Source organism: Saccostrea cucullata, unplaced genomic scaffold, assembly GCF_032062105.1.
Source record: "Saccostrea cucullata isolate Sc308-1 unplaced genomic scaffold, CSIRO_AGI_Scuc_v1 ctg5, whole genome shotgun sequence".
NCBI classification, from domain to species: Eukaryota; Metazoa; Mollusca; class Bivalvia; order Ostreida; family Ostreidae; genus Saccostrea; species Saccostrea cuccullata.
In genome coordinates, this window is record NW_026940631.1 from 1,119,538 (window position 1) to 1,144,236 (window position 24,699).

The 24,699-nt window shown below is 34.6% G+C and overlaps 2 protein-coding genes across 2 annotated transcripts; one reads left to right on the top strand and one right to left on the bottom strand.

Annotated features, from left to right (window-relative positions):
* Window positions 1-504: 504 nt before the first annotated feature.
* On the bottom strand, window positions 505-20,021 carry LOC134255733 (F-box only protein 15-like). The gene is made up of 14 exons (XM_062738245.1): window positions 19,877-20,021; window positions 18,135-18,260; window positions 17,507-17,611; window positions 17,236-17,346; window positions 16,176-16,277; window positions 15,323-15,535; window positions 15,049-15,178; window positions 4,766-4,848; window positions 4,385-4,440; window positions 2,723-2,931; window positions 1,745-1,806; window positions 1,578-1,618; window positions 1,185-1,270; window positions 505-953 (listed from the first exon to the last, which is right to left on the bottom strand). Exons 1-14 carry the CDS (start codon window positions 19,948-19,950, stop codon window positions 852-854), a joined length of 1,500 nt encoding a protein of 499 aa, XP_062594229.1. The 5' UTR covers window positions 19,951-20,021; the 3' UTR covers window positions 505-851.
* Window positions 20,022-21,158: 1,137 nt separating this feature from the next.
* Window positions 21,159-23,826, top strand: LOC134255732 (prefoldin subunit 4-like). The gene is made up of 4 exons (XM_062738244.1): window positions 21,159-21,242; window positions 22,149-22,253; window positions 22,406-22,469; window positions 23,602-23,826. Exons 1-4 carry the CDS (start codon window positions 21,219-21,221, stop codon window positions 23,802-23,804), a joined length of 396 nt encoding a protein of 131 aa, XP_062594228.1. The 5' UTR covers window positions 21,159-21,218; the 3' UTR covers window positions 23,805-23,826.
* The last annotated feature ends 873 nt before the right edge of the window (window positions 23,827-24,699 follow it).

A 24,699-nucleotide genomic window follows, 5' to 3' on the forward strand; every position in this document is an offset into this window, starting at 1 on the left:
CTACCTAGGTATTTAAAGCTACCGAAAGTAGCTATTTTTACCTACTTTCTGCGTTACTTGCATTTTGTGGCCAAATGAAGGAACGGCGCAACATGGTGAGCACAAAATTTTTTGATACAGTCACACTGATGATGGATATGACAAAAATTTGGCCAAAAAATGATTACTTCGTATATTATCAATTTTGCATAGAAACAAATGTAAAATTGCCGATTCAGGAAGTAATCATGTTTTGGCCAAAATTTTGTCGTATTCATCATTAGTGTGACAGTATCAAAAGATATGGTATTCATCATGTTGCGCCGTTTGGTCTTTGTGCTGCAAAATGCAGAAATTATAAAAAGTAGGTAAAAATAGCTACTTTGGGTAGCTTTAAATACCTAGGTAGCTATTAATAGCTACGTAGGTAGAAATAGTCTTTGGACTGGACCTGTTAACAATTTGTTCTCTCAGAAACTGACATCTCGAGTGAGATCAAAGACTTGATAAAAATTAGAACTGCATGGTTTGCACTTATATCCAGAATACAATTTGCTATATATATTATTTCTAAAGTTGAGCAAACCACAAAACAACAATTTTAAAAACAGATTTAATGGTAAAATAAAAAAAAAATAACAGAATAAATAAGTACAAATATCAGTGGACTTATATTTGTTCCAATCTATCACAGCTCATTTGTCAGTTGATTTACACTTTGTTCCGAATCATCTATCACTGATCATTTGTGAGATGAATTATGATTTGATTAAATCTATCACAGATCATTTGTCAGACAATTTATAGTTTGTTCCAATCTATCATGGATCATTTGTCAGTTGATTTACAGTTTGTTCCGAATCTATCACAGATCACTTGTCAGTTGATTTATAGTTTGTTCCAAATCTTTCATTAATTATCTCTAAGGCAATTCTTACAGTCAGATTGGTCAGAAACATTTCTCCTGTGTCCATCTAAACAAACAGGTAATTTAAAACATCAAAACATAGGTATAGTATCATAATGGCAATATCATGATTAACATGGTATTATAATTTATCAGTGATATGGATATTTTCCTGTACTTTTAAGGCATTCTATTAAAATATTTATCTGACAAAAAGAACCGATAAGTTAAAATCATTATGGCACTTAACACAGTTTACAAAATGAATGAAATTTTATGCATTTTGAAAATCCCTTACTTTACAAATTTGAAGATATATTTTCCCTTTCTGATCTGCATATTCTATTGACATGATTCCATCGTATCGGTAGTCAAAATCAAACACTGTAATAAAATTATTCAGCATAATGAAAACATCAAATAGATAATGATACATTCTGTTTATAAAAAAGTATTGCAAAGCTAGAGGATTGAAGGGCATGTTTTTAAAGATGAAAGTACGTTGTTTGTTATACAAAAAAAAAAAAAAAACATTGAAGAAATATGTAAAACTGAGAGTTATTGTATACTTATGCCAAATGAGTGCTAAATATTTTAAGAACATGTTACATACAACAATTTAATAAACTTTTGTTTTAAATAATGGTAAGAATTGTTTCTAAAGAAATCCAAATGTAAATAGATCACATACTTTTTGAAATGTCTTTATTCCTTTCAATTTTCACCAAAGAACTGAAAAAAATATACATCTTTTAAAATACCAAAAAATCCAAGGTCTACTGTTCTAAGTATTGTACATGGCAATGTTTATTCTATTCTTAATTCTGCTGGTGAGATATGATAGACATGAACATGTACCTTGCTGTCCAAAAAACACTGCTTCCTTCATCCAACATGGTTAGATCCAACACCATTACATCCTGTGAAGAGAAAAATTAATAAGTTGAAATCACAATTGTTTACTCCAGGTCATTTCTGTTTTTTGTGAAGCTGGCTATCTGGACATATTCAACCTGACAGTAGACTTACAGTAGTAGGCCAGAATCAAGTCAAGGCCAAAATGCACTCCCCACTCAAAACTAACTACATGTACTATATTGTATCAAAATTAAGCTTCTATTGGTTTTATTTACTTTTTATAGTCTAAGATGTGCAGTTCCTTTGACCATGACTTTTTCAATTTAAGCTTGTGTGCCCTTATCGGATGTACAGTAGGCGAATTTAAATTGGGGTGAATTCAAAGACTACACTATTCTCCTTTTTAATACATCTACACCTGGGTGAATTTAACAAGGTAAAATTGTTTGATAATGGGAAAGGGTGAAAATAAAACAGGGCAAAAATAATCTTGTATTTGAACTTTGACTTTTTGCAAATTACCTTGGTTTAAAGTGTTAAAATTTATTTTTAAAACAAACTTTCATGTGTCAGTTTTTTTTTTTTTTTATTAATTATGAACTTATGATATTTCTCCATTAAAAACTAATGTTCAAGAAATGCATTTTATGCCTCAAATTATGATGACCCTGTTTTCAAGGTTAAGACCATTCTTTGCCATAAGCAACCATTTTCCCTGGTTCTTCTCATAATTCTTCATTGCAATGATATGGTCTGTATACATTAATTTTATGATTCCAATTTCCAATGAAATTTCTGGGACCTTGACTTTGCTAAATTGATCTTGATTCAATGTTATCACACATAGCCCAGTCTACCATCTATAACCCAACATTAACTGTGCAATGTTCATGTAAATTAAATTAGTTCAGAGTCTTAATTCTCACATGAATGCATATTTATGTAGTAGAAGTTTTTAAAAAATGTAAATTTCTTTACTTTCACTTTCCCTTTAAAAGCATCTGTTTTCCAAGGGTACAAGGAATCCTCTACATTTATTTTTATTCGTTGGTCAGGACGTACAACTGAAAAGATGGCAAATCCTCCATCTATGCTTCCATCTTTACAGTCAATATTCCTAAACTGGTCATCCCAATGTGCCTTCCTCAGGGATCTAAGCTGTACAGTTAACTGGTACCCCAATAAACCTACAAAAAAGCAGTTTTAACAATGGTATAATAAAGTGACTGACAAGTAATGTGGCAGTATTGAAAAGGATCAACTTTAAATTTCAATGTCTGTATAATGTTATTGCATGAAAATCGATCAGTAGGCACTTCATTTAAATAAGAATGCCACTTGTGTCTTCAATATATATATCAAAAAATTTTATTATTAGTCTTTACGCATGCAACAGTCACCCTTCTTGCTGGCTCCAAATTTACTTTGTATTCAATTAACAAGATTCCATATACACGTATAAACATGTTTACCTTATACTGTGGCATTATATGCCTTCTGGTAAAAGATCAGTAGTGGTTATCTACCCTTTAAGAGTACCAGGTTTGTCTGTCACAGGCTGTGTTCACAGGCAGACAAAATCCTCTTATGTTTAAAGAAGGACGACCCTTGACCTTATGACCCCAAAATCAATAGGGATGATTTTCTTTTTATTAAAGGTCCAAGTATATACAAAGTCTGATTTTTTCATAGCAAAGGAATAAAAAATTACTGTGCAGAAAATGTATTCATGCATCCAGAGTTTTAGTTTAACCTTGACTTCAGACCTTGAGATCTCAAAATCAATAAAGAATCTATTCTTAGTGATATCAGTGTACCAAGTTTAATTCCTGTCAAGCAAAGTGTTCTTTTATAAGATCCTGAATACTAAGATACTGAACCAAAATTTTTATATCCAAGTTTGACATTGACCTTTGACTGTTTGCCTTCAATATCAGTAAGGTCATCTACTTCTTTATGGATACATTTGTACCAAGTTTGATTACTATCAAGAGTTTCTCCAGATACTGAATGAACAATATCTTTAAATTTCCAAAGAAGTTACCTTTGGTACTGTGACATTAAAATCAATAGGCTTGGTTATCTACTTCATAGCAGGTACTAAATTACCAAGTCTGATTTTTTTCAAGCAAAGGAATAATAAATCATATTCATATATTTAGAGAAGTTCATCCTTGACTTGGAACCACAAAATCAATGGGAATATACTTCTAAGGGTGCCAGTCTACAAAGTTTGTCCGGTTTCTTAAAATACTGTAAAATCATATATTTTCGTGAGGTCAAATTTTCGTAGATTGAGGAAAAACTCTTGGTTTGTGGGAATTTGATTTCATGGATGAATTGTTGAGTAGTTATGCATGTAATATCTTTCATTTCGTGTTTAACATGAATATATGGGTCTCTTCATGCCTTGAAAATAACGAAAATTACACCCCAGTGAAAATTTGTGATTTTACTGTATCTTCCTATTTCATTAAAAGTTTTATCCTTGACCTTGTGACCTCAAGATCAATAGGGGTCATCTATTCCTTAGGAGTACCCATACAGACTGTGGAGCAGGCAAGTACATGTGTATACAGTAGAGTTCTGTAAAATTTTTCAAATGTTTAAACTTTTTCTCATATACTGAACATCAATTACCATGCCTTGTGCTCATTCCAGGATCTACACATTTATCATCAGGTGTTGAAAATGGTCTGCAAAGAAAAGTTAGCTCATAAATTGATTTGTATATACATCTGTAAGTGTTTGTTAGAAAATTAACAAAAATAAATATATACAAAATTTACTCTTTAACTTTAAAAGGTACTGTAATTCACTTTTTATTTGCAAGAATTTTATTTCACATTATTCTGTGACACCTGACCTGCAAAAATTCATTCTTGCATACAACACGTGTTTGTATTCTTAAATATTATTTAAAATTTAAAAACCAAAGAATTATCTTATGAAAATTAGGTGTTATGAAAATTTTATTTTCTGCAGTATGATTTTGTATATATATAAACGAAAAAAACATACTCCTCTGGTGTTCCATAAATACACTTCTGAACCAAATTATCCAAAGACAGGGCAAACGAAACAAAGGCCAACTCCTCCTCTCCCTGATAAAAACAAAGTAATTAAGGTCTTAGTATAGGTTTCTGTTCTCATTTTAAGAAATATTACAAAAAATGCCTTAATGCATTGCTCAGGGTTAAATCTATACAATGAACAAGAGACTTTGCTGATGGGTTAATGCATTCTCTTCCCAATATGACATCCACCCATGGGATACTAAACAAATATTGACTGATGTTGAGGGCATGTTATCCATCAAGGGCAAGGAGTAAAAGGGTAAAACATGTAACCCCTCCATCTAATACTTTTCAAGATATAAGGTGTGACAGAAGGGCAGACTAAATACAGATGCCCGGCAAATTAATCCCTTAGTGTTGCTCTACTTTGCAGGAACTCAAATACACTGGCGGTATGGTATAAAGTGACTAAATACCTTATACATAGTTACAGTCAGAATGTGTGCTAAACTGTATACCTTATACATAGCTATAGTCAGTCCATGTGCTAAACTGTATACCTTATACATAGCTATAGTCAGACCGTGTGCTAAACTGTATACCTTATACATAGCTATAGTCAGTCCCTGCTTTATACCTTATACACAGCTATAGTCAGTCTCTGTGGTAAGCTGTATACCCTATACATAGCTATAGTCAGTCCCTGCTATATACCTTATACATAGCTATAGTCAGTTCCTGTAGCTGTATACCTTATACATAGCTATAGTCAGTCTCTAGGGTAAGCTTTATACCTTATACAGAGCTATAGTCAGACCCTGGGGTAAGCTGTATATTTATATAAAGCTATAGTCAGTCCCTGCTGTATACCTCATACATAGCTATAGTCAGTCCATGTAGCTGTATACCTTATACATAGCTATAGTCAGTCTCTATGGTAGGCTGTATATTTATATAAAGCTATAGTCAGTCCCTGCTATATACCTTATACATAGCTCTAGTCAGTCGCTGTAGCTGTATACCTTATACATAGCTAAAGTCAGTCTCTAGGGTAAGCTTTATACCTGATACATAGCTATTGTCAGTCTCTATGGTAAGTTGTATACCTTATACATAGCTATAGTCAGTCCCTGCTGTATACCTTATACATAGCTGTAGTCAGTCCCTGCTGTAGCTATAGTCAGTCTCTATGGTACGCTGTATACCTTATACAAAGCTAAAGTCAGTCCCTGTAGCTGTATACCTTATACAAAGCTATAGTCAGTCCCTGTAGCTGTATACCTTATACATAGCTATAGTCAGTCCCTGGGGTAAGTTGTATACCTTATATCTAGCTATAGTCAGTCTCTGCTGTATACCTTATACATAGCTATAGTCAGTCTCTATGGTAAGCTGTATACCTTATACAGAGCTATAGTCTGCCCCTGCTGTATACCTTATACATAGCTATAGTCAGACCCTGGGGTAAGCTATATACCTTATACATAGCTATAGTCAGTCCATGTAGCTGTATACCTTATACATAGCTATAGTCAGTCTCTATGGTAAGCTGTATACCTTATACATAGCTATAGTCAGTCCCTGCTGTATACCTTATACATAGCTATAGTCAGTCCATGTAACTATATACCTGATACATAGCTATAGTCAGTCTCTATGGTAAGCTGTATATCGATATAAAGCTATAGTCAGTCCCTGCTATATACCTTATACATAGCTATAGTCAGTTCCTGTAGCTGTATACCTTATACATAGCTATAGTCAGTCTCTAGGGTAAGCTTTATACCTTATACAGAGCTATAGTCAGACCCTGGGGTAAGCTGTATATTTATATAAAGCTATAGTCAGTCCCTGCTGTATACCTTATACATAGCTATAGTCAGTCCACGTAGCTGTATACCTTATACATAGCTATAGTCAGTCTCTATGGTAGGCTGTATATTTATATAAAGCTATAGTCAGTCCCTGCTATATACCTTATACATAGCTCTAGTCAGTCGCTGTAGCTGTATACCTTATACATAGCTATAGTCAGTCTCTAGGGTAAGCTTTATACCTGATACATAGCTATTGTCAGTCTCTATGGTAAGTTGTATACCTTATACATAGCTATAGTCAGTCCCTGCTGTATACGTTATACATAGCTGTAGTCAGTCCCTGCTGTATACCTTATACATAGCTATAGTCAGTCTCTATGGTACGCTGTATACCTTATACAAAGCTATAGTCAGTCTCTGTAGCTGTATACCTTATACAAAGCTATAGTCAGTCCCTGTAGCTGTATACCTTATACAAAGCTATAGTCAGTCCCTGTAGCTGTATACCTTATAGATAGCTATAGTCAGTCCCTGGGGTAAGTTGTATACCTTATATCTAGCTATAGTCAGTCTCTGCTGTATACCTTATACATAGCTATAGTCAGTCTCTATGGTAAGCTGTATATCTTATACAGAGCTATAGTCTGCCCCTGCTGTATACCTTATACATAGCTATAGTCAGACCCTGGGGTAAGCTATTTACCTTATACATAGCTATAGTCAGTCCATGTAGCTGTATACCTTATACATAGCTATAGTCAGTCTCTATGGTAAGCTGTATACCTTATACATAGCTATAGTCAGTCCCTGCTGTATACCTTATACATAGCTATAGTCAGTCCATGTAGTGTATACCTTTACATAGCTATAGTCAGTCTCTATGGTAAGCTGTATATTTATATAAAGCTATAGTCAGTCCCTGCTATATACCTTATACATAGCTATAGTCAGTCCCTGTAGCTGTATACCTTATACATAACTATAGTCAGTCTCTAGCGTAAGCTTTATACCTTATACAGAGCTATAGTCAGACCCTGGGGTAAGCTGTTTATTTATATAAAGCTATAGTCAGTCCCTACTGTATACCTTATACATAGCTATAGTCAGTCCCTGCTGTATACCTTATACATAGCTATAGTCAGTCTCTATGGTAAGCTGTATACCTTATACATAGCTATAGTCAGTCTCTATGGTAGGCTGTATACCTTATTCATAGCTATAGCCAGTCCGTGTGCTTAACTGTTTACCTTATACATAGCTATAGTCAGTCCCTATAGCTATATACCTTATACATAGCTATAGTCAGTCTCTATGGTAAGCTGTATACCTTATTCATAGCTATAGTCAGTCCGTGTGCTAAACTGTATACCTTATACATAGCTATAGTCAGTCCCTGTAGCTATATACCTTATACATAGCTATAGTCAGTCTCTATGGTAAGCTGTATACCTTATACATAGCTATAGTCAGTCTCTATGGTAGGCTGTATACCTTATTCATAGCTATAGCCAGTCCGTGTGCTAAACTGTTTACCTTATACATAGCTATAGTCAGTCCCTATAGCTATATACCTTATACATAGCTATAGTCAGTCTCTATGGTAAGCTGTATACCTTATACATAGCTATAGTCAGTTCCTGTAGCTGTATACCTTATACATAGCTATAGTCAGTCTCTATGGTAAGATGTATACCTTATACATAGCTATAGTAAGTCCTGCTTTATACCTTATACATAGCTATAGTCAGTCCGTGTGCTAAACTGTATACCTTATACACAGCTATAGTCAGTCTCTTTGGTAAGCTGTATACCTTATACATAGCTATAGTCAGTCTCTATGGTAAGCTGTATACCTTATACATAGCTATAGTCAGTCTCTATGGTAAGCTGTATACCTTATACATAGCTATAGTCAGTTCCTGTAGCTGTATACCTTATACATAGCTATAGTCAGTCCGTGTGCTAAACAGTATACCTGATACATAGCTATAGTCAGTTCATGTGCTAAAGGTATACCTTATACGCAGCTATAGTCAGTCCCTGCTATATACCTTATACATAGCTATAGTCAGTCCTGCTATATACCTTATACATAACTATTGTCAGTCCCTGTATCTATATACCTTGCATATAGCTACAGTCATCTCCAGGGATAAGCTGTATATCTTATACATAGTTATAGTCAGTCCCAGTAGCTGTATACCTTATGCAAAGCTATAGTCAGTCCCTGGGGTAAGCTGTATATATATATAAAGCTACAGTCAGTCCCTGCTATATACCTTAAACAAAGCTATAGTCAGCCACTGCCACTGCTATAAACCTTATATATAGCTTATGTCAGCCCCTGCTTAAAGCTGTATACCTTATACAAAACTATAATCAGCCCCTATAGTTGTATACCTTATACATAGCTAAAGTCAGTCCCTGTAGCAGTATACCTTATACATGTACATAGCTATAGTCAGCCCTGTAGCAGTAAAACCTTATACAGTGGACCTTCAGATATCTGGACGCCAGATATCCGGATGCTTCAGTATCTGGACGCTTTTTCATCAGAACAGAATTTTAAAATGTTATTATGTCTTGTTTAACTGGTGATTCAGGTATTCAGATGCTTCACATATCTGGACAAATTGACAGGGGACCAAAGTGTCCGGATAAATGAGGCTCCACTGTACATAGCTAAAGTCAATCCCTGCTTAATACCTTATACATTGCTATAATCAGTCTCTATGTTAAGCTGTATACCTTATACATAGCTATAGTCAGTCCCTTTAGCAGTATACCTTATACATAGCTATAGTCAGTCCCTGTAGCTATATACCTTATACATAGCTATAGTCAGTCTCTATGGTAAGTTGTATACCTTATACATAGCTATAGTCAGTCCCTGCTGTATACCTTATACATAGCTATAGTCTGCCTCTGCTGTATACCTTAAACATAGCTATAGTCAATCCCTGCTGTATACCTTATACATACAGCTAAAGTCAGTCTCTAGGGTAAGCTGTATACCTTATACAGAGCTATAGTCAGTCCCTGTAGCTGTATACCTTATACATAGCTATAGTCAGTCTCTATGGTAAGCTGTATACCTTATACAGAGCTAAAGTCAGTCCCTGCTGTATACCTTATACATAGCTATAGTCAGTCTCTATGGTAAGCTGTATACCTTATACAGAGCTATAGTCTGCCCCTGCTGTAAACCTTATACATAGCTATAGTCAGACCCTGGGGTAAGCTGTATATTTATATAAAGCTATAGTCAGTCCCTGCTGTATACCTTATACATAGCTATAGTCAGTCCCTGTAGCTGTATACCTTATACATAGCTATAGTCAGTCTCTATGGTAAGCTGTATACCTTATAAATAGCTATAGTCAGTCTCTATGGTAAGTTGTATACCTTATACATAGCTATAGTCAGTCCCTGCTTTATACCTTATACACACAGCTATAGTCAGTCTCTAGGGTAAGCTGTATACCTTATACAGAGCTATAGTCAGTCCCTGTAGCTGTATACCTTATACATAGCTATAGTCAGACCCTGGGGTAAGCTGTATATTTATATAAAGCTATAGTCAGTCCCTGCTGTATACCTTATACATAGCTATAGGCAGTCCCTGTAGCTGTATACCTTATACATAGCTATAGTCAGTCTCTATGGTAAGCTGTATACATTATACGAGGGCCGTTCAAAAATTACGCGGACTCGGCTATTATTTACTCTTACAGACGTCATATTGTTATGAAATTTCACAGAAATATGTATCTTATCGATTCCAATAAATTTTGGGCAAAATTTCTGTATTTCAAAAAAATTCTACTAAAATTATCGGTATGTTGATATCGCTGATGGAGAGGTACGGCGCACGACAAAAAAATCTGAGGCAAAAGCATGCGGAATCCATAAGTTAACTCATTCATTTTCTCTAAATCGTGATATTTTTCGACAATTTTCTCAAATATATCTTTGAATTGTTCTATTATTATGTATTTAGATTTCTGACGTGATATTTCAAGTACTAACAGAAATATAGAGGTTTTTCTCTGATGCGATTCCCGTGAAAACGACTGTGAAAATGACGTCTCCTGAATTAACGGCGCACCAAACTTTTGTTAAATTATGTATTATGCTCGAGATATCGCCAACATAGATCCAAAATATGCATATTAAAACATTTAATAAACCAGGGTATTCGTGACATTAGTCCACAAAAAAGCAAATTGAAATTTTAGACCGTAAGACCTCTGTTTAAAGGCTATACGAGAGGACGGGAAGAAGATTATCGACGAAAACTTTGTCGGACTGTAAAGAACGTGTTTGTGAGTCACCAATATCACACTATATCTCATAAATACCTGCAGTTTTTGGTTTTAAAACAAAAAAAGAATATTCTTTACATGCTTAATAGATTTTAAGCTTGACAAGAAATGGTGATTAGATGTTGAGTGGATAAGGTAACTCAAACTGTACATGAACTCTTGGGAAAAGGTTGAGAAAATGAAAGACCAATTACATATTTTTTTTATAATTCCTGTGACGTCGAAGATTTTGCTGCTCCGTGACTTAATGATATATCCTGATAAATCACTCTAAATTGATACCAATTTACAACATTTTGATATGAAATTTTGAAGACTATATTGGTAAAGATTCTTATATTATGTGTGACGTTTTGCCCGATTATGTTGTCAACTATTTTTTTCTGTGCAACAAGTCCGCGTAATTTTTGAACGGCCCTCGTACATAGCTATAGTCAGTCCCTGTAGCTGATTACCTTATACATAGCTATAGTCAGTCTCTATGGTAAGCTGTATACCTTATACATATCTATAGTCAGTCCCTGCTGTATACCTTATACATAGCTATAGTCAGTCTCTATGGTAAGCTGTATACCTTATACATAGCTATAGTCAGTCCCTGCTTTATACCTTATACATAGCTATAGTCAGTCTCTGTGGTAAGCTGTATACCCTATACATAGCTATAGTCAGTCCCTGCTGTATACCTTATACATAGCTATAGTCAGTCCATGTAACTATATACCTGATACATAGCTATAGTCAGTCTCTATGGTAAGCTGTATATCTATATAAAGCTATAGTCAGTCCCTGCTATATACCTTATACATAGCTATAGTCAGTTCCTGTAGCTGTATACCTTATACATAGCTATAGTCAGTCCCTGCTTTATACCTTATACATAGCTATAGTCAGTCTCTGTGGTAAGCTGTATACCCTATACATAGCTATAGTCAGTCCCTGCTATATACCTTATACATAGCTATAGTCAGTTCCTGTAGCTGTATACCTTATACATAGCTATAGTCAGTCCCTGCTTTATACCTTATACATAGCTATAGTCAGTCTCTGTGGTAAGCTGTATACCTTATACATAGCTATAGTCAGTCTCTAGGGTAAGCTTTATACCTTATACAGAGCTATAGTCAGACCCTGGGGTAAGCTGTATATTTATATAAAGCTATAGTCAGTCCCTGCTGTATACCTTATACATAGCTATAGTCAGTCCATGTAGCTGTATACCTTATACATAGCTATAGTCAGTCTCTATGGTAGGCTGTATATTTATATAAAGCTATAGTCAGTCCCTGCTATATACATAGCTCTAGTCAGTCGCTGTAGCTGTATACCTTATACATAGCTAAAGTCAGTCTCTAGGGTAAGCTTTATACCTGATACATAGCTATTGTCAGTCTCTATGGTAAGTTGTATACCTTATACATAGCTATAGTCAGTCCCTGCTGTATACCTTATACATAGCTGTAGTCAGTCCCTGCTGTATACCTTATACATAGCTATAGTCAGTCTCTATGGTACGCTGTATACCTTATACAAAGCTAAAGTCAGTCCCTGTAGCTGTATACCTTATACAAAGCTATAGTCAGTCCCTGTAGCTGTATACCTTATACATAGCTATAGTCAGTCCCTGGGGTAAGTTGTATACCTTATATCTAGCTATAGTCAGTCTCTGCTGTATACCTTATACATAGCTATAGTCAGTCTCTATGGTAAGCTGTATACCTTATACAGAGCTATAGTCTGCCCCTGCTGTATACCTTATACATAGCTATAGTCAGACCCTGGGGTAAGCTATATACCTTATACATAGCTATAGTCAGTCCATGTAGCTGTATACCTTATACATAGCTATAGTCAGTCTCTATGGTAAGCTGTATACCTTATACATAGCTATAGTCAGTCCCTGCTGTATACCTTATACATAGCTATAGTCAGTCCATGTAACTATATACCTGATACATAGCTATAGTCAGTCTCTATGGTAAGCTGTATATCTATATAAAGCTATAGTCAGTCCCTGCTATATACCTTATACATAGTTATAGTCAGTTCCTGTAGCTGTATACCTTATACATAGCTATAGTCAGTCTCTAGGGTAAGCTTTATACCTTATACAGAGCTATAGTCAGACCCTGGGGTAAGCTGTATATTTATATAAAGCTATAGTCAGTCCCTGCTGTATACCTTATACATAGCTATAGTCAGTCCATGTAGCTGTATACCTTATACATAGCTATAGTCAGTCTCTATGGTAGGCTGTATATTTACATAAAGCTATAGTCAGTCCCTGCTATATACCTTATACATAGCTCTAGTCAGTCGCTGTAGCTGTATACCTTATACATAGCTAAAGTCATTCTCTAGGGTAAGCTTTATACCTGATACATAGCTATTGTCAGTCTCTATGGTAAGTTGTATACCTTATACATAGCTATAGTCAGTCCCTGCTGTATACGTTATACATAGCTGTAGTCAGTCCCTGCTGTATACCTTATACATAGCTATAGTCAGTCTCTATGGTACGCTGTATACCTTATACAAAGCTAAAGTCAGTCCCTGTAGCTGTATACCTTATACAAAGCTATAGTCAGTCCCTGTAGCTGTATACCTTATACATAGCTATAGTCAGTCCCTGGGGTAAGTTGTATACCTTATATCTAGCTATAGTTAGTCTCTGCTGTATACCTTATACATAGCTATAGTCAGTCTCTATGGTAAGCTGTATACCTTATACATAGCTATAGTCAGACCCTGGGGTAAGCTATATACCTTATACATAGCTATAGTTAGTCCATGTAGCTGTATACCTTATACATAGCTATAGTCAGTCTCTATGGTAAGCTGTATACCTTATACATAGCTATAGTCAGTCCCTGCTGTATACCTTATACATAGCTATAGTCAGTCCATGTAACTATATACCTGATACATAGCTATAGTCAGTCCCTGCTGTATACGTTATACATAGCTGTAGTCAGTCCCTGCTGTATACCTTATACATAGCTATAGTCAGTCTCTATGGTACGCTGTATACCTTATACAAAGCTATAGTCAGTCCCTGTAGCTGTATACCTTATACAAAGCTATAGTCAGTCCCTGTAGCTGTATACCTTATACAAAGCTATAGTCAGTCCCTGTAGCTATATACCTTATACATAGCTATAGTCAGTCCCTGGGGTAAGTTGTATACCTTATATCTAGCTATAGTCAGTCTCTGCTGTATACCTTATACATAGCTATAGTCAGTCTCTATGGTAAGCTGTATACCTTATACAGAGCTATAGTCTGCCCCTGCTGTATACCTTATACATAGCTATAGTCAGACCCTGGGGTAAGCTATATACCTTATACATAGCTATAGTCAGTCCATGTAGCTGTATACCTTATACATAGCTAAAGTCAGTCTCTATGGTAAGCTGTATACCTTATACATAGCTATAGTCAGTCCCTGCTGTATACCTTATACATAGCTATAGTCAGTCCATGTAGTGTATACCTTTACATAGCTATAGTCAGTCTCTATGGTAAGCTGTATATTTATATAAAGCTATAGTCAGGCCCTGCTATATACCTTATACATAGCTATAGTCAGTCCCTGTAGCTGTATACCTTATACATAACTATAGTCAGTCTCTAGCGTAAGCTTTATACCTTATACAGAGCTATAGTCAGACCCTGGGGTAAGCTGTATATTTATATAAAGCTATAGTCAGCCCCTGCTGTATACCTTATACATAGCTATAGTCAGTCCCTGCTGTATACCTTATACATAGCTATAGTCAGTCTTTACGGTAAGCTGTATACCTTATACAAATCTATAGTCAGTCCCTGTAGCTGTATACCTTATACATAGCTATAGTCAGTCTTTACGGTAAGCTGTATACCTTATACATAGCTAAAGTCAGTCCCTGGGGTAAGTTGTATACCTTATACAAAGCTATAGTCAGAACCTGTAGCAGTAAACCTTATACATAGCTATAGTCAGTCTCTGCTGCATACCTTATACATAGCTATAGTCAGTCTCTGCTGTATACCTTATACATAGCTATAGTCAGTCCCTGGGGTAAGCTGTATTATGCATAGTTATAGTCTGTCCCTGCTATATACTTGTACCTTATACATAGCTATAGTCAGCCCCTGCTATATACCTTATACATAGCTATAGTCAGTCCCTGGGGTAGGCTGTATAGACTGATAAGCTCATCCCCTCCTATTGCCTTTCCTCTCCAATCTTCCCACTTTACCTCCTGTGTGAGTAACAGGGACCTCTGATATGGTCTGGAAATTTGAAATTATTTACAAAACTTTTTAATTTATGTCAAGAAGACATGCATATGTTATTTTCAGTTTAAAAACATGACCTGAATTCAAATTTTAGATTTTGAAGAATTATGAAGAACACCAAAAGATGTACTGATGTACCCTTCTTTCACAGGTTTCCCAGTGTCTTGGTTATAAAAGAGAGGATTCCTTGAATACAGTTGAAACTCCTTGATGCTATTTATAGATGGCAACTCCAAGGCAAACCACCGAATGCTGACAGACATGGAGTGGAAAAACACATCCTGGTGGCTTAATGTATGTTCCCTATCATCTTTATCTATCATTACCAGTTCAAAGATCACACCAGCTGTCCTAAAACAAATTTTGATTGGATGTAGTTCTGTCTAGTCAGAACACAGTCCATTAATTTTTTTTAATTCTTGATGGAATACATAAAAAAGAAAATATATGTGTTCATTTAAAAACATGAATTAGTACATCATAAGGGAGCAATAAAAATGATAAAATATTGAAAGGTTAACGAAATTGTATTATATTAAAATTGTAGCTTAAATTTTAACCTCAATCTTCCAGTTCTGTACCACTTACCTTATATTCAACATATGATAGCTTAAGATGCCAAAGTTTACCATAAATGTAGACAATGAAAAAAATAATACTGAGTTGACCTGTGTTACTTAAAAGGGGGTTCAATATTTCTCAGCTATAACATCTTTAAATTGTATTTCCCCTAACACATAAATCTTTAGGAGGCAATATTTTACAATGATATTTTTGGGACCTCACGAATGGTAGGAATTAGTTTAAGTTCATTATTTCACGTTTACAGTCCATAATATCTACCTACCTCTCCTAACTAAAACTACTGGAGCACAGTTTACATTCATGTGTTGACCTGCTCTTTTTAACTATATAACAAGGTTATACTTAATACATGTATTTTTATAGTTCAAAATTTGGAGGGCTATTTTAGCCTCCCTCTCCCACGTACCTGAGTGCTTGTTCCACCTCCTTACTTTCTGGGAGACCTGTGTAGGGACTCTTCCTTTTTCTCAAAAGCCTGAAGACCCTTTTATTTCTCTGCTGAACACATCTTTACAAAACAGAAATACATCTTAAAAAACAAACAAACAAAAAAAACAAGAGAAACACAGACATTGTAAGTTAACAAAGTATAAACATGACAAACTCTAAAGAAATTGGTGAGATTTACGTTGACATGTAAACATCTTGATGTGATTATCCAAGAAGAATTACCTATGTCAAACTTTTTACTTTGTCTGAAGAAAGGTTTTACTTGCATCTATCCTAGATTCTGTATAATGTTACAGAGGAGAAGGAATTTTTGCATTCTGAGACTTTCAGAAATTGGTTTTTTATTTGTCTTTAGCAATCAGGCAACTGTTAATGTCTATCCCTGCACTTGTTGAGACCTTGGTTCCACCTCTTGGGAACCTTGGAATTAGACAAATTCCCTCAAACCTCTCTTTAAAGGATGTTTCATTCCAAATTTGGAAAAAAATTGATTTTTGTACCACAGTATGCTGTCTAATTTTATGTCATCCATCACCTATATTCATTTGATTTCTTAAAAATATACTGGTATATATATAACTTGCATTTCCTTTACTGGTAGATGCAGGATAGGACCTTAGGGGTCATGGCATATTCATTGATCATAATCAATCCTGAAGGTATGTATGAACTAAAATTACTTCATTTAAAAATTATGCTATGAATTAGAATTTTACACATCTCATTCAATGACCTTGACTAAATGACTATTGTGCAGGTTGGTTTCCTGTCCTTGTCACAAGCAACTTTTGTCATAGTACATATAACCTACTATTTTTAAAATTCAAGTTATGGCCTAATTAAGAATTTTCTAAAATCAGTGACCTTGACCTTGTTTAAATTACCCTGAGTCAAGTTCTGGACATATATCCTTACTCAGAAACAATCCATGTCTCAAATATAATGACCAAAAAATAAATGTTGTGGATCAAAAATTGCTGTCAAGAAGTCTGAATCAGTTAGATGATTAATCACACCTTGTCAAGCAGTCCCTTTTTAAGCTCTCAATGGATTTAGGGTTGACCTCTGTGTCACTTCTATCTGATTTAGTCCCTGAGTACTTCTTTAGTATTGGTCTCCAGAGAGTACTGTAAAATATAAAGTTGATTGTAAGATCTTGATATAATCCTCAACAATCTGTGACACTTATTGTTAAACATTGTTTTGTACTGAAACAATTAAAACTCTTATGAAAGTAGAGTTTATGATGTCATATATATGTCAAATATGTGTTGACGTCCATCATACTTATCATTAGCCAGGCTGTGCCATGATTTACAGACTTGTGATGCCAGCATCAGATCTTGAGGTGACAGGTACCTAAATATGGTCATCATGATCTCACCTGGAATGCTGCATGGAAAAAAATTTCATGTAGCTTTTGAATGTTAATTATAGCCTTTGACCTATCATAATCTCACACAAAGCTTTGTAAGACAATAAAATCCAATGAAATTTAACATGCATTATGCTTATTTCTTTTCAAATACTCGTATCACGGAATATATTTATATTAATACACATACATCAAAAATATTCATAAAATGCATAAAGTGGGAGAAGGGGGAAACCAGTCTTTCAATGAATGTTAGGTTTGGAAAAGCAGGTAGTCCCACCCCACTATTTCATGGCTGTAACAAATGTAACTTCATATTATGTTCATACACCTAGATATCTAGTCTAGCAGCTGGGTGCTATAGCTGCTTCAATTTGAAGGCAGTCAAGTACCTGGTAATAAAGTAATACATTTTTTGTTGGTTTATATCCAGTACTTACTCCTGGATTGTTATTTTGCCCCTCTTTATGGGTTTATATCTAGTACTTACTCCTAGATTGTTATTTTGCCTCTCTTTATTGTTTTATATCCAGTACTTACTCCTGGATTGTTATTTTGCCCCTCTTTATTGGTTTATGTCCAGTAATTTTACTGTTAGTCTGAGCCAGCTTTTCTCCTGATGCTGACATCTTCCTGCTCTCTTTGGAAGGCATTTTACCCCTTGCTCTATTAATAAGAAAATTAATTGGATTAGAGTTATAATATATGTGTATGTCTGTGTGTACTCTAAAAAAGATGTTCATTTCATTTGATTTCTGACCCAGTAAAACTGGTCAATGCTCAATAATAATACCCCCACTATGATGTGAAAATATCCTCTCAAAGGAGAAAGAGCTTATATGATCAAGTAGCACAAAATGTCATCTGTAATGAATAGTTGCTGAGGAAACTGTGATGGAAATTTGGTATGGACAGACCCATGGATAAACAAGAAGTTGATATCAGATTTGTACAAAAAAATCCCACAATGTGGCATGTCTTTACAAAGAGAGTGCTAAAATTTCAAGGCTAAGCATTTGTATTTAGTAGCTGCTGAGAAAACCTCGACACGAAATTGTACAGACAGATAGGCAGACACACAAAGAAGGGTAAACAGTATTACCCTGCTCTCCTTCAGAGAGGGGGCATAATAATACTTATAATTATTATTATTTATCTGCATGTACCGGTATATATATATACATGTAGTCCCCTTGTAAACTATAAAACTGCCGATGGTTCACATTAACACTACACATTCACTGGATTTGAGGTAGTATTCATCGAAGGTTCTGACTGTGCCATCATCTATTCAATTTGAATGAGTGATATCACTTATTCCAATAGGTGATATCAGTGAGTGCAGTGTTTTCCCTTTATTTCAAAGTAAAATGTTAGAGATCAATTATAACAGGCTTTGGGCAAAGGTTTATGAACAGAATCTCTGTGGACCTCACAACAAATTTTTGTTTCAAAGCGGCATTTTTGTCAGTTGAAGCGGTCATTTTTGCCGGTAGTCGGTTCTTAGGGAAAACACTAATTATTCACCTATTTGAATAAGTGATATCACCTACTTGAAAAGGTGATATCAATTTTTGCCGGTAAATTACCAAAATGGTGCCTCATAAGTGATATTACCTATATTTATTTGAATAGGTGATATCACCTATTCGAATAAGTGATATCACCTTTTTGAATAGGTGATATCACCAATTTAAATCAAATAGGTGATATCAGTTATTTGAATAAGTGATATCACTAATATTCGAATATTCAAATATTCACCTATTATTCAATTTGAATGAATGATATCACTTACTCAAATAGGTGATATCAACTATTCGATCGAGTGATAACATTTTTTTGATAGTAAATATCAAAACACCTCATAGTATGAATCGAATAGGTGAAATACGAACTTTTCAGCACCTCATAGCATTGAAACAGAGGTCTATTTAATAAAAATATTTCCCAAACAGTACATTCTTTGAACATAAATAATATTATAACATTTATAATAAGTGAAATGCACGCAGAAAGACTGGAATGGAAAAATCAAAGGGGAAACAGCCATTTTATTGAAAGATTTGTCTCCCCTGAAAAAGCATTTTATCCTGATGAGAGTTCCTCAAACCAGAGACATTGTCACATATATATGTATCTGCTCAATCACCATTAATTAACTTAATAAGTTCAATAAATAATGTCCTCAATTTTTCATGGGTAAATAAAATGAAAGCTTCCTTGGTTACAATGAGAAAAACTCAAAAAGGCCGTTCATATCTCATATTCATTTTACTCACTCATTTTCCCGAGGCTTCACACGATGTTTCATCAAATATGACGACAGATGTTCTTTGTGAGAATTCTTAGACATTCTGATTTTTTTTTTAATATCTAATTTAGTAATTTATCCATCTTCCCTCTAAGTGCAGGAACAATTCGGAAATTCGGACCAGAATCTCAGACAATTCGATCTTGAAAATGTCGTAAATTACATTAACATGATTAAGAAATCTTTTACACAATTTCTATTTTAAAAAAAAGCGATAACTTGTTTTCAGAAAATAATTTCATGTCATGAAAAATGTCAAGAAAATGTTGAAAACTGGCTAAATAATTGTAAAAATCAAAAACATTTCCAATATTCCTTGTCCGAGTTAACAATTCCTTTACATCGGACTCGGTCTGAATGTTATAGTACTTTTCTGGATTTCAATTGGGCGCACTTGTTTCAGACAGCCGGGCGATGACCCGGTTCACTTTTATCACATGGCATATTGACCCGGTTAGTGTCGCTGAAACGAGTGAAAAATAAGCCGGATTGGCTGGTATTGGTGCTGTTGCTGTAAAAAAAATTATCTGAACGCACGAGAACAACGATTTAATGGATATATTTCGTTTTAATATAGATAGTTTTCGATTGACCAAGAGTTACTTCCCGTTGGCCGCCATACTGGAGGTCCAAACACTCATATTCCTTCATTGTTCAACCAATTTAAAATTTTTATATTTGCTATTCTGAATTAGAAATCATTATTTTTCTGAAGTATATAAATTTTTGGAAGCCTCCTTTATTGAAGAAAAATTATTTGATAAAGATTTTCCACCAAATATTTCTGCTTTAGTTTCTTAAACTTGGTAAGACAAAGAGGGAAAATCACTGAGTCTACCTCCAATATGGCGGCCAACGGGAGGTAACTTTCGCTAAATTCAGGCCTATCGAAAACTATCTATTTACTAGTTCCATTCAATGTACAATTTGTGAATTTGGAGCATATATGGGGTCTCGTTACCCACAGAACTGAAAAGCAGCTTTAAAATTGAAAAGAAAAAATTGTCGTGCAAATGTAAACAAATATGTTGCAAAAGTCTCTTATTATCTCAGTAATGTTTGTTTATTGACACCGAGACTACGACAAATGATAAAAAACGAATAACATTTCTACCTCCGTTTTCCGCCATATTGCTTTTCATTTGGCCGCTCGAAATTTTTCGGGCGATCCGGGCTACTTTCTGACCGCCCGGCGGCTTAAATATATTTGAAACAAGTGACTTGCCCGGTTCCGGAATATTAACCGGCTTGACCCGGCTTATGAAACAAGTGCGCCTTTTGAGTCGTCGAAAAATATTTTTCACACTGCTATGGCAAACTCGATGAAAGATTCAGTAAGTATACTACAGAGGAATTAATCAATGTTAAGAATTTTTCTGTCATTAACAAATAACAATTGCTAAAAAAAAGATGGACCAATCGCATTGGGAAGTGCCATTCATTTGCAAGCATGGCTTGTGGAAAAAAAAATCATGACTAGGGCATGCTTGTAGTAATAATAAATTGATTTTTTGGAATTTTATGTTTGTTTCATGTATCAACTAAATAAATTGATCAACCAAAGAATCCCTACAGGAAATTCGAGTTATAATTATAACTGATCCATCATGCAGGTCCAACACAATCAAAATATAGGGATCAATCTTTTCCATAGGAATAAATAGGAGAAATCCACGAAATCTTAATCCATCACCATGATCAATCATATTTAAATCCTATTTATTTGCTCACCTGAGTTGATTCATGAAGATATTGAATCAGCTCAATCCAAAGTTATACTATCTTAACATGCTTATTTTATCAGAAATAAAATCCCGACTAATGGCGTCATTTAGCAGGAAAAGAACTTAAAAATGGGCAATAAGTACTGCACTCACTACCATCAACTCATACATTCAGCTCTGTCGTTCGCTCGCGTTTATCACAGTGATAAACACAAGAAATGATAGTGTGTTAGTTTTAATTCATTATAATTCAGTTTTTATGCTTATGTCTTAAGTTTTGAGATAAATATTAACTCAAATCAATCCAGAACTATTGATTTAATTTGAAGCAATCCTGCAAATATCATGTTTTATATGTTATGTCAAAAATCTTGAAGTGAGCCCATTGCAGAGGTGTCTGAGAGAGAATGAAGGACAACTCTGCACGGGAGATTGTTTGTACTGCTGACAAATTAACTCTACTGAACATCTTGCTCTGTGTTTAACCTATAATGACAGTCTCTCTCTCTGTTGTAGGACCCGGATACCCAGGTCACCTATGATGATCAACAGAAAATCAATAAATTCGCCAGAAATAACGCTAAACTTCAGGATCTCAAGGATGAACTAGAGAATAAAAAGGTAACACACTGTCCCACCTTATGTATGTTCAAAGCAAATCAAAATTGCTTTTAATTTACTCTAAAGGAAACTAAATATTTATACCTTAACATTTTCAGAAATGAAAAAGGATTTTTTTTAACATGTAGGATATTTTAATTTTTTTTCCTCAGAAAGAGTTACAGAACTTGGAGGATGCTGGAGACGAGATGATGATGTTAGATGATGAATTAGTCCCATATCCTTAAAATTAAAAGCATTGACATTTGGACTTATATTTACATTGTAAGGATGAACTTGAGATCTTTTTTAAAGCAGTTTTTCACCCCACCCCTACCCACTTCAATAGGGCTGGGATGATATATCGAGATATCGTGATATATGTGAGGACGATACACATATCAATACATTTTAAAAAATATCGAAATATCGCCCCAAAAATCTGACTTCTGTCTTTCCTTGTTTATTTAACATTTGGGGTTTAATATATAAAAAAAATAAGCTAAATATAAATATAGATATGAAATGAATAATTATTAATACCACTTGAGTAAATTATTTTTGTTCTACATCATATAAACAACTATTTTGAATAAATTATTCTTATATGCAAAGAAATAAATTGTTTATTTCAATACATCAAAAGATTTTATAAGAAATTCAACATATCGTGATACATATCGTATTGTGGCTCAAATATTGTGATACGTATCGATATAGAAAAAGCTGTATCGTCCCAGCCCTACACTTCACCCCCCCACCCAACCCATAAAAACTGCACTCAAAAATGATATAAGTACTGAAGATAACCAATTTTTGACAACATTTATTTTTACAAGATACTGAAGATAGATGTAATTATATGGTATTTATGAATTATAAGCATGAAAATTTTTCCACAAATTCTGTTTATTTTATGTATGTAACCTTAAAAAAGTAATAAATCCCATTTAAAATTTTGCAAGCACAGGATCTCATTATTATAAATTTTTATGTGTTTAAGATTTACTGTATGTTGATGCTCACACGAGTCTGGCAAACAATATTAATGTGGTGTAAACTGTAAAGTGAAACCTAAGTATTTATAGAAATTAATCATTTAGCAAGAGAGGTCGCAAGTTGTGCCAGCCCCATCATTCTGAGGTGTTTATTTAAATGAAAAGTATGCAGTATGATTTTGAAAGCTGCCTCAGGGATATTAATGATATACTAGTGTTCAATTTCAGATCTAGATCTAAATGTTATTCTTGATGTCAGCATATCTATATAAATGTTTACCTAATCTTTGTTCCCAACAACATAGCCAAGACTGTCAGCGAAATTGTCATAGTTGCATTGTTTGACTGTTGATTCCTTAACTCATAAATTACATATCAGATAGGAGAAGTATTTGTCAGCTTAACAGTAGACAGTGCTAACGAGATGTTGGAAAAAGCGAAGGAAAACACACAGGAAGAGATGAAAGACTTAGAGCGACAATGTGAAGCTATACAAACTCTACTTCAAGATCTCAAAGTGAAATTGTATGCAAAGTTTGGAAACAATATCAAATTAGAAGCTGATGATGAATAAATACCATTAAAATCTTATGAAAGTTTTTATTTTCTGTAAAAGTACTGGGTATCATCTTTGTTGTTTCACAGACATTTGTGAATGTGGTTAAATGCAATGCCTATCTTAATTGCACCATATAGAGATGTTCAAGCAAATACTAACTCTGGCCCATGGGTCATGAAAATTGGAAATGGGACAGGATGCTCTGTAGATAATATTAAAAATGGATTATTTCTTTGAAATTTTTTTCTCACTGTTCCTGAGTATTAAAGGTGTAGGTTTAGTCCCCCTACTTTCAACAGGCACGTTGCAAAAAAAGGTAAGTAATTAATTGTAAGTTTGGAAAAAAATTTGGTACTGAAAGAAGTTCGGTCCTAAACACACCTGAGCTCACTATAAATGATACCCCCACCTCCCAAATTATTATAATGGCGAAATTAATGTTTTGCTCACAGGCCTTCAGATCGCTTTGATCTTGCCGACATGTATAAAAAAAAACACATGTCGGTAAGATCAAAGCGATCTGAAGGCCTGTGGTTTTGCTCTGGTAAACCTGAAATAAGTGTCGGATCAAAAATTAAATTTAAAAGTGCACAATGGCACTAGGTAATATAGATTCCGTGAAAGTTTCATTAAATTTCAATCATTAGTATAAGAAAAGTTGCGGATAAGAGATGGGTACCCCAAAGCGTAACGGACGGACGTACAGAAACCCCAATCACTTATGTATCCTCCTGCATTTCTAGCAGTGGTATAAAAGTCCAGGTACTGTCTGTTCTACTTGGGTAATCGTCAAAGATTAATGTAGCAAAACATTTTATTATTATACCCACTTGAAAAGCAGGAGGGTATTGGTAAAAGGGATGTCCGTCCGTCTGTTTACACTTTGGGATACCCATCTCTTATCTGCAAC

Bases quoted from the DNA above. Each gene is read 5' to 3' on its own strand.
- LOC134255733 (XM_062738245.1), bottom strand. From the start codon at position 19,950: ATGTCTAAGAATTCTCACAAAGAACATCTGTCGTCATATTTGATGAAA. The intron at 17,612-18,134 runs GTAAGTACTGGA...TTTTCCATGCAG, and splicing joins GGCAAAATAACAATCCAGGA to CATTCCAGGTGAGATCATGA. The intron at 15,179-15,322 runs GTACATCAGTAC...TCAAATTTCCAG, and splicing joins GGGAAACCTGTGAAAGAAGG to ACCATATCAGAGGTCCCTGT.
- LOC134255732 (XM_062738244.1), top strand. From the start codon at position 21,219: ATGGCAAACTCGATGAAAGATTCA. The intron at 22,254-22,405 runs GTAACACACTGT...TTTTTTCCTCAG, and splicing joins ATGAACTAGAGAATAAAAAG to AAAGAGTTACAGAACTTGGA. The intron at 22,470-23,601 runs CATATCCTTAAA...ACTCATAAATTA, and splicing joins GTTAGATGATGAATTAGTCC to CATATCAGATAGGAGAAGTA.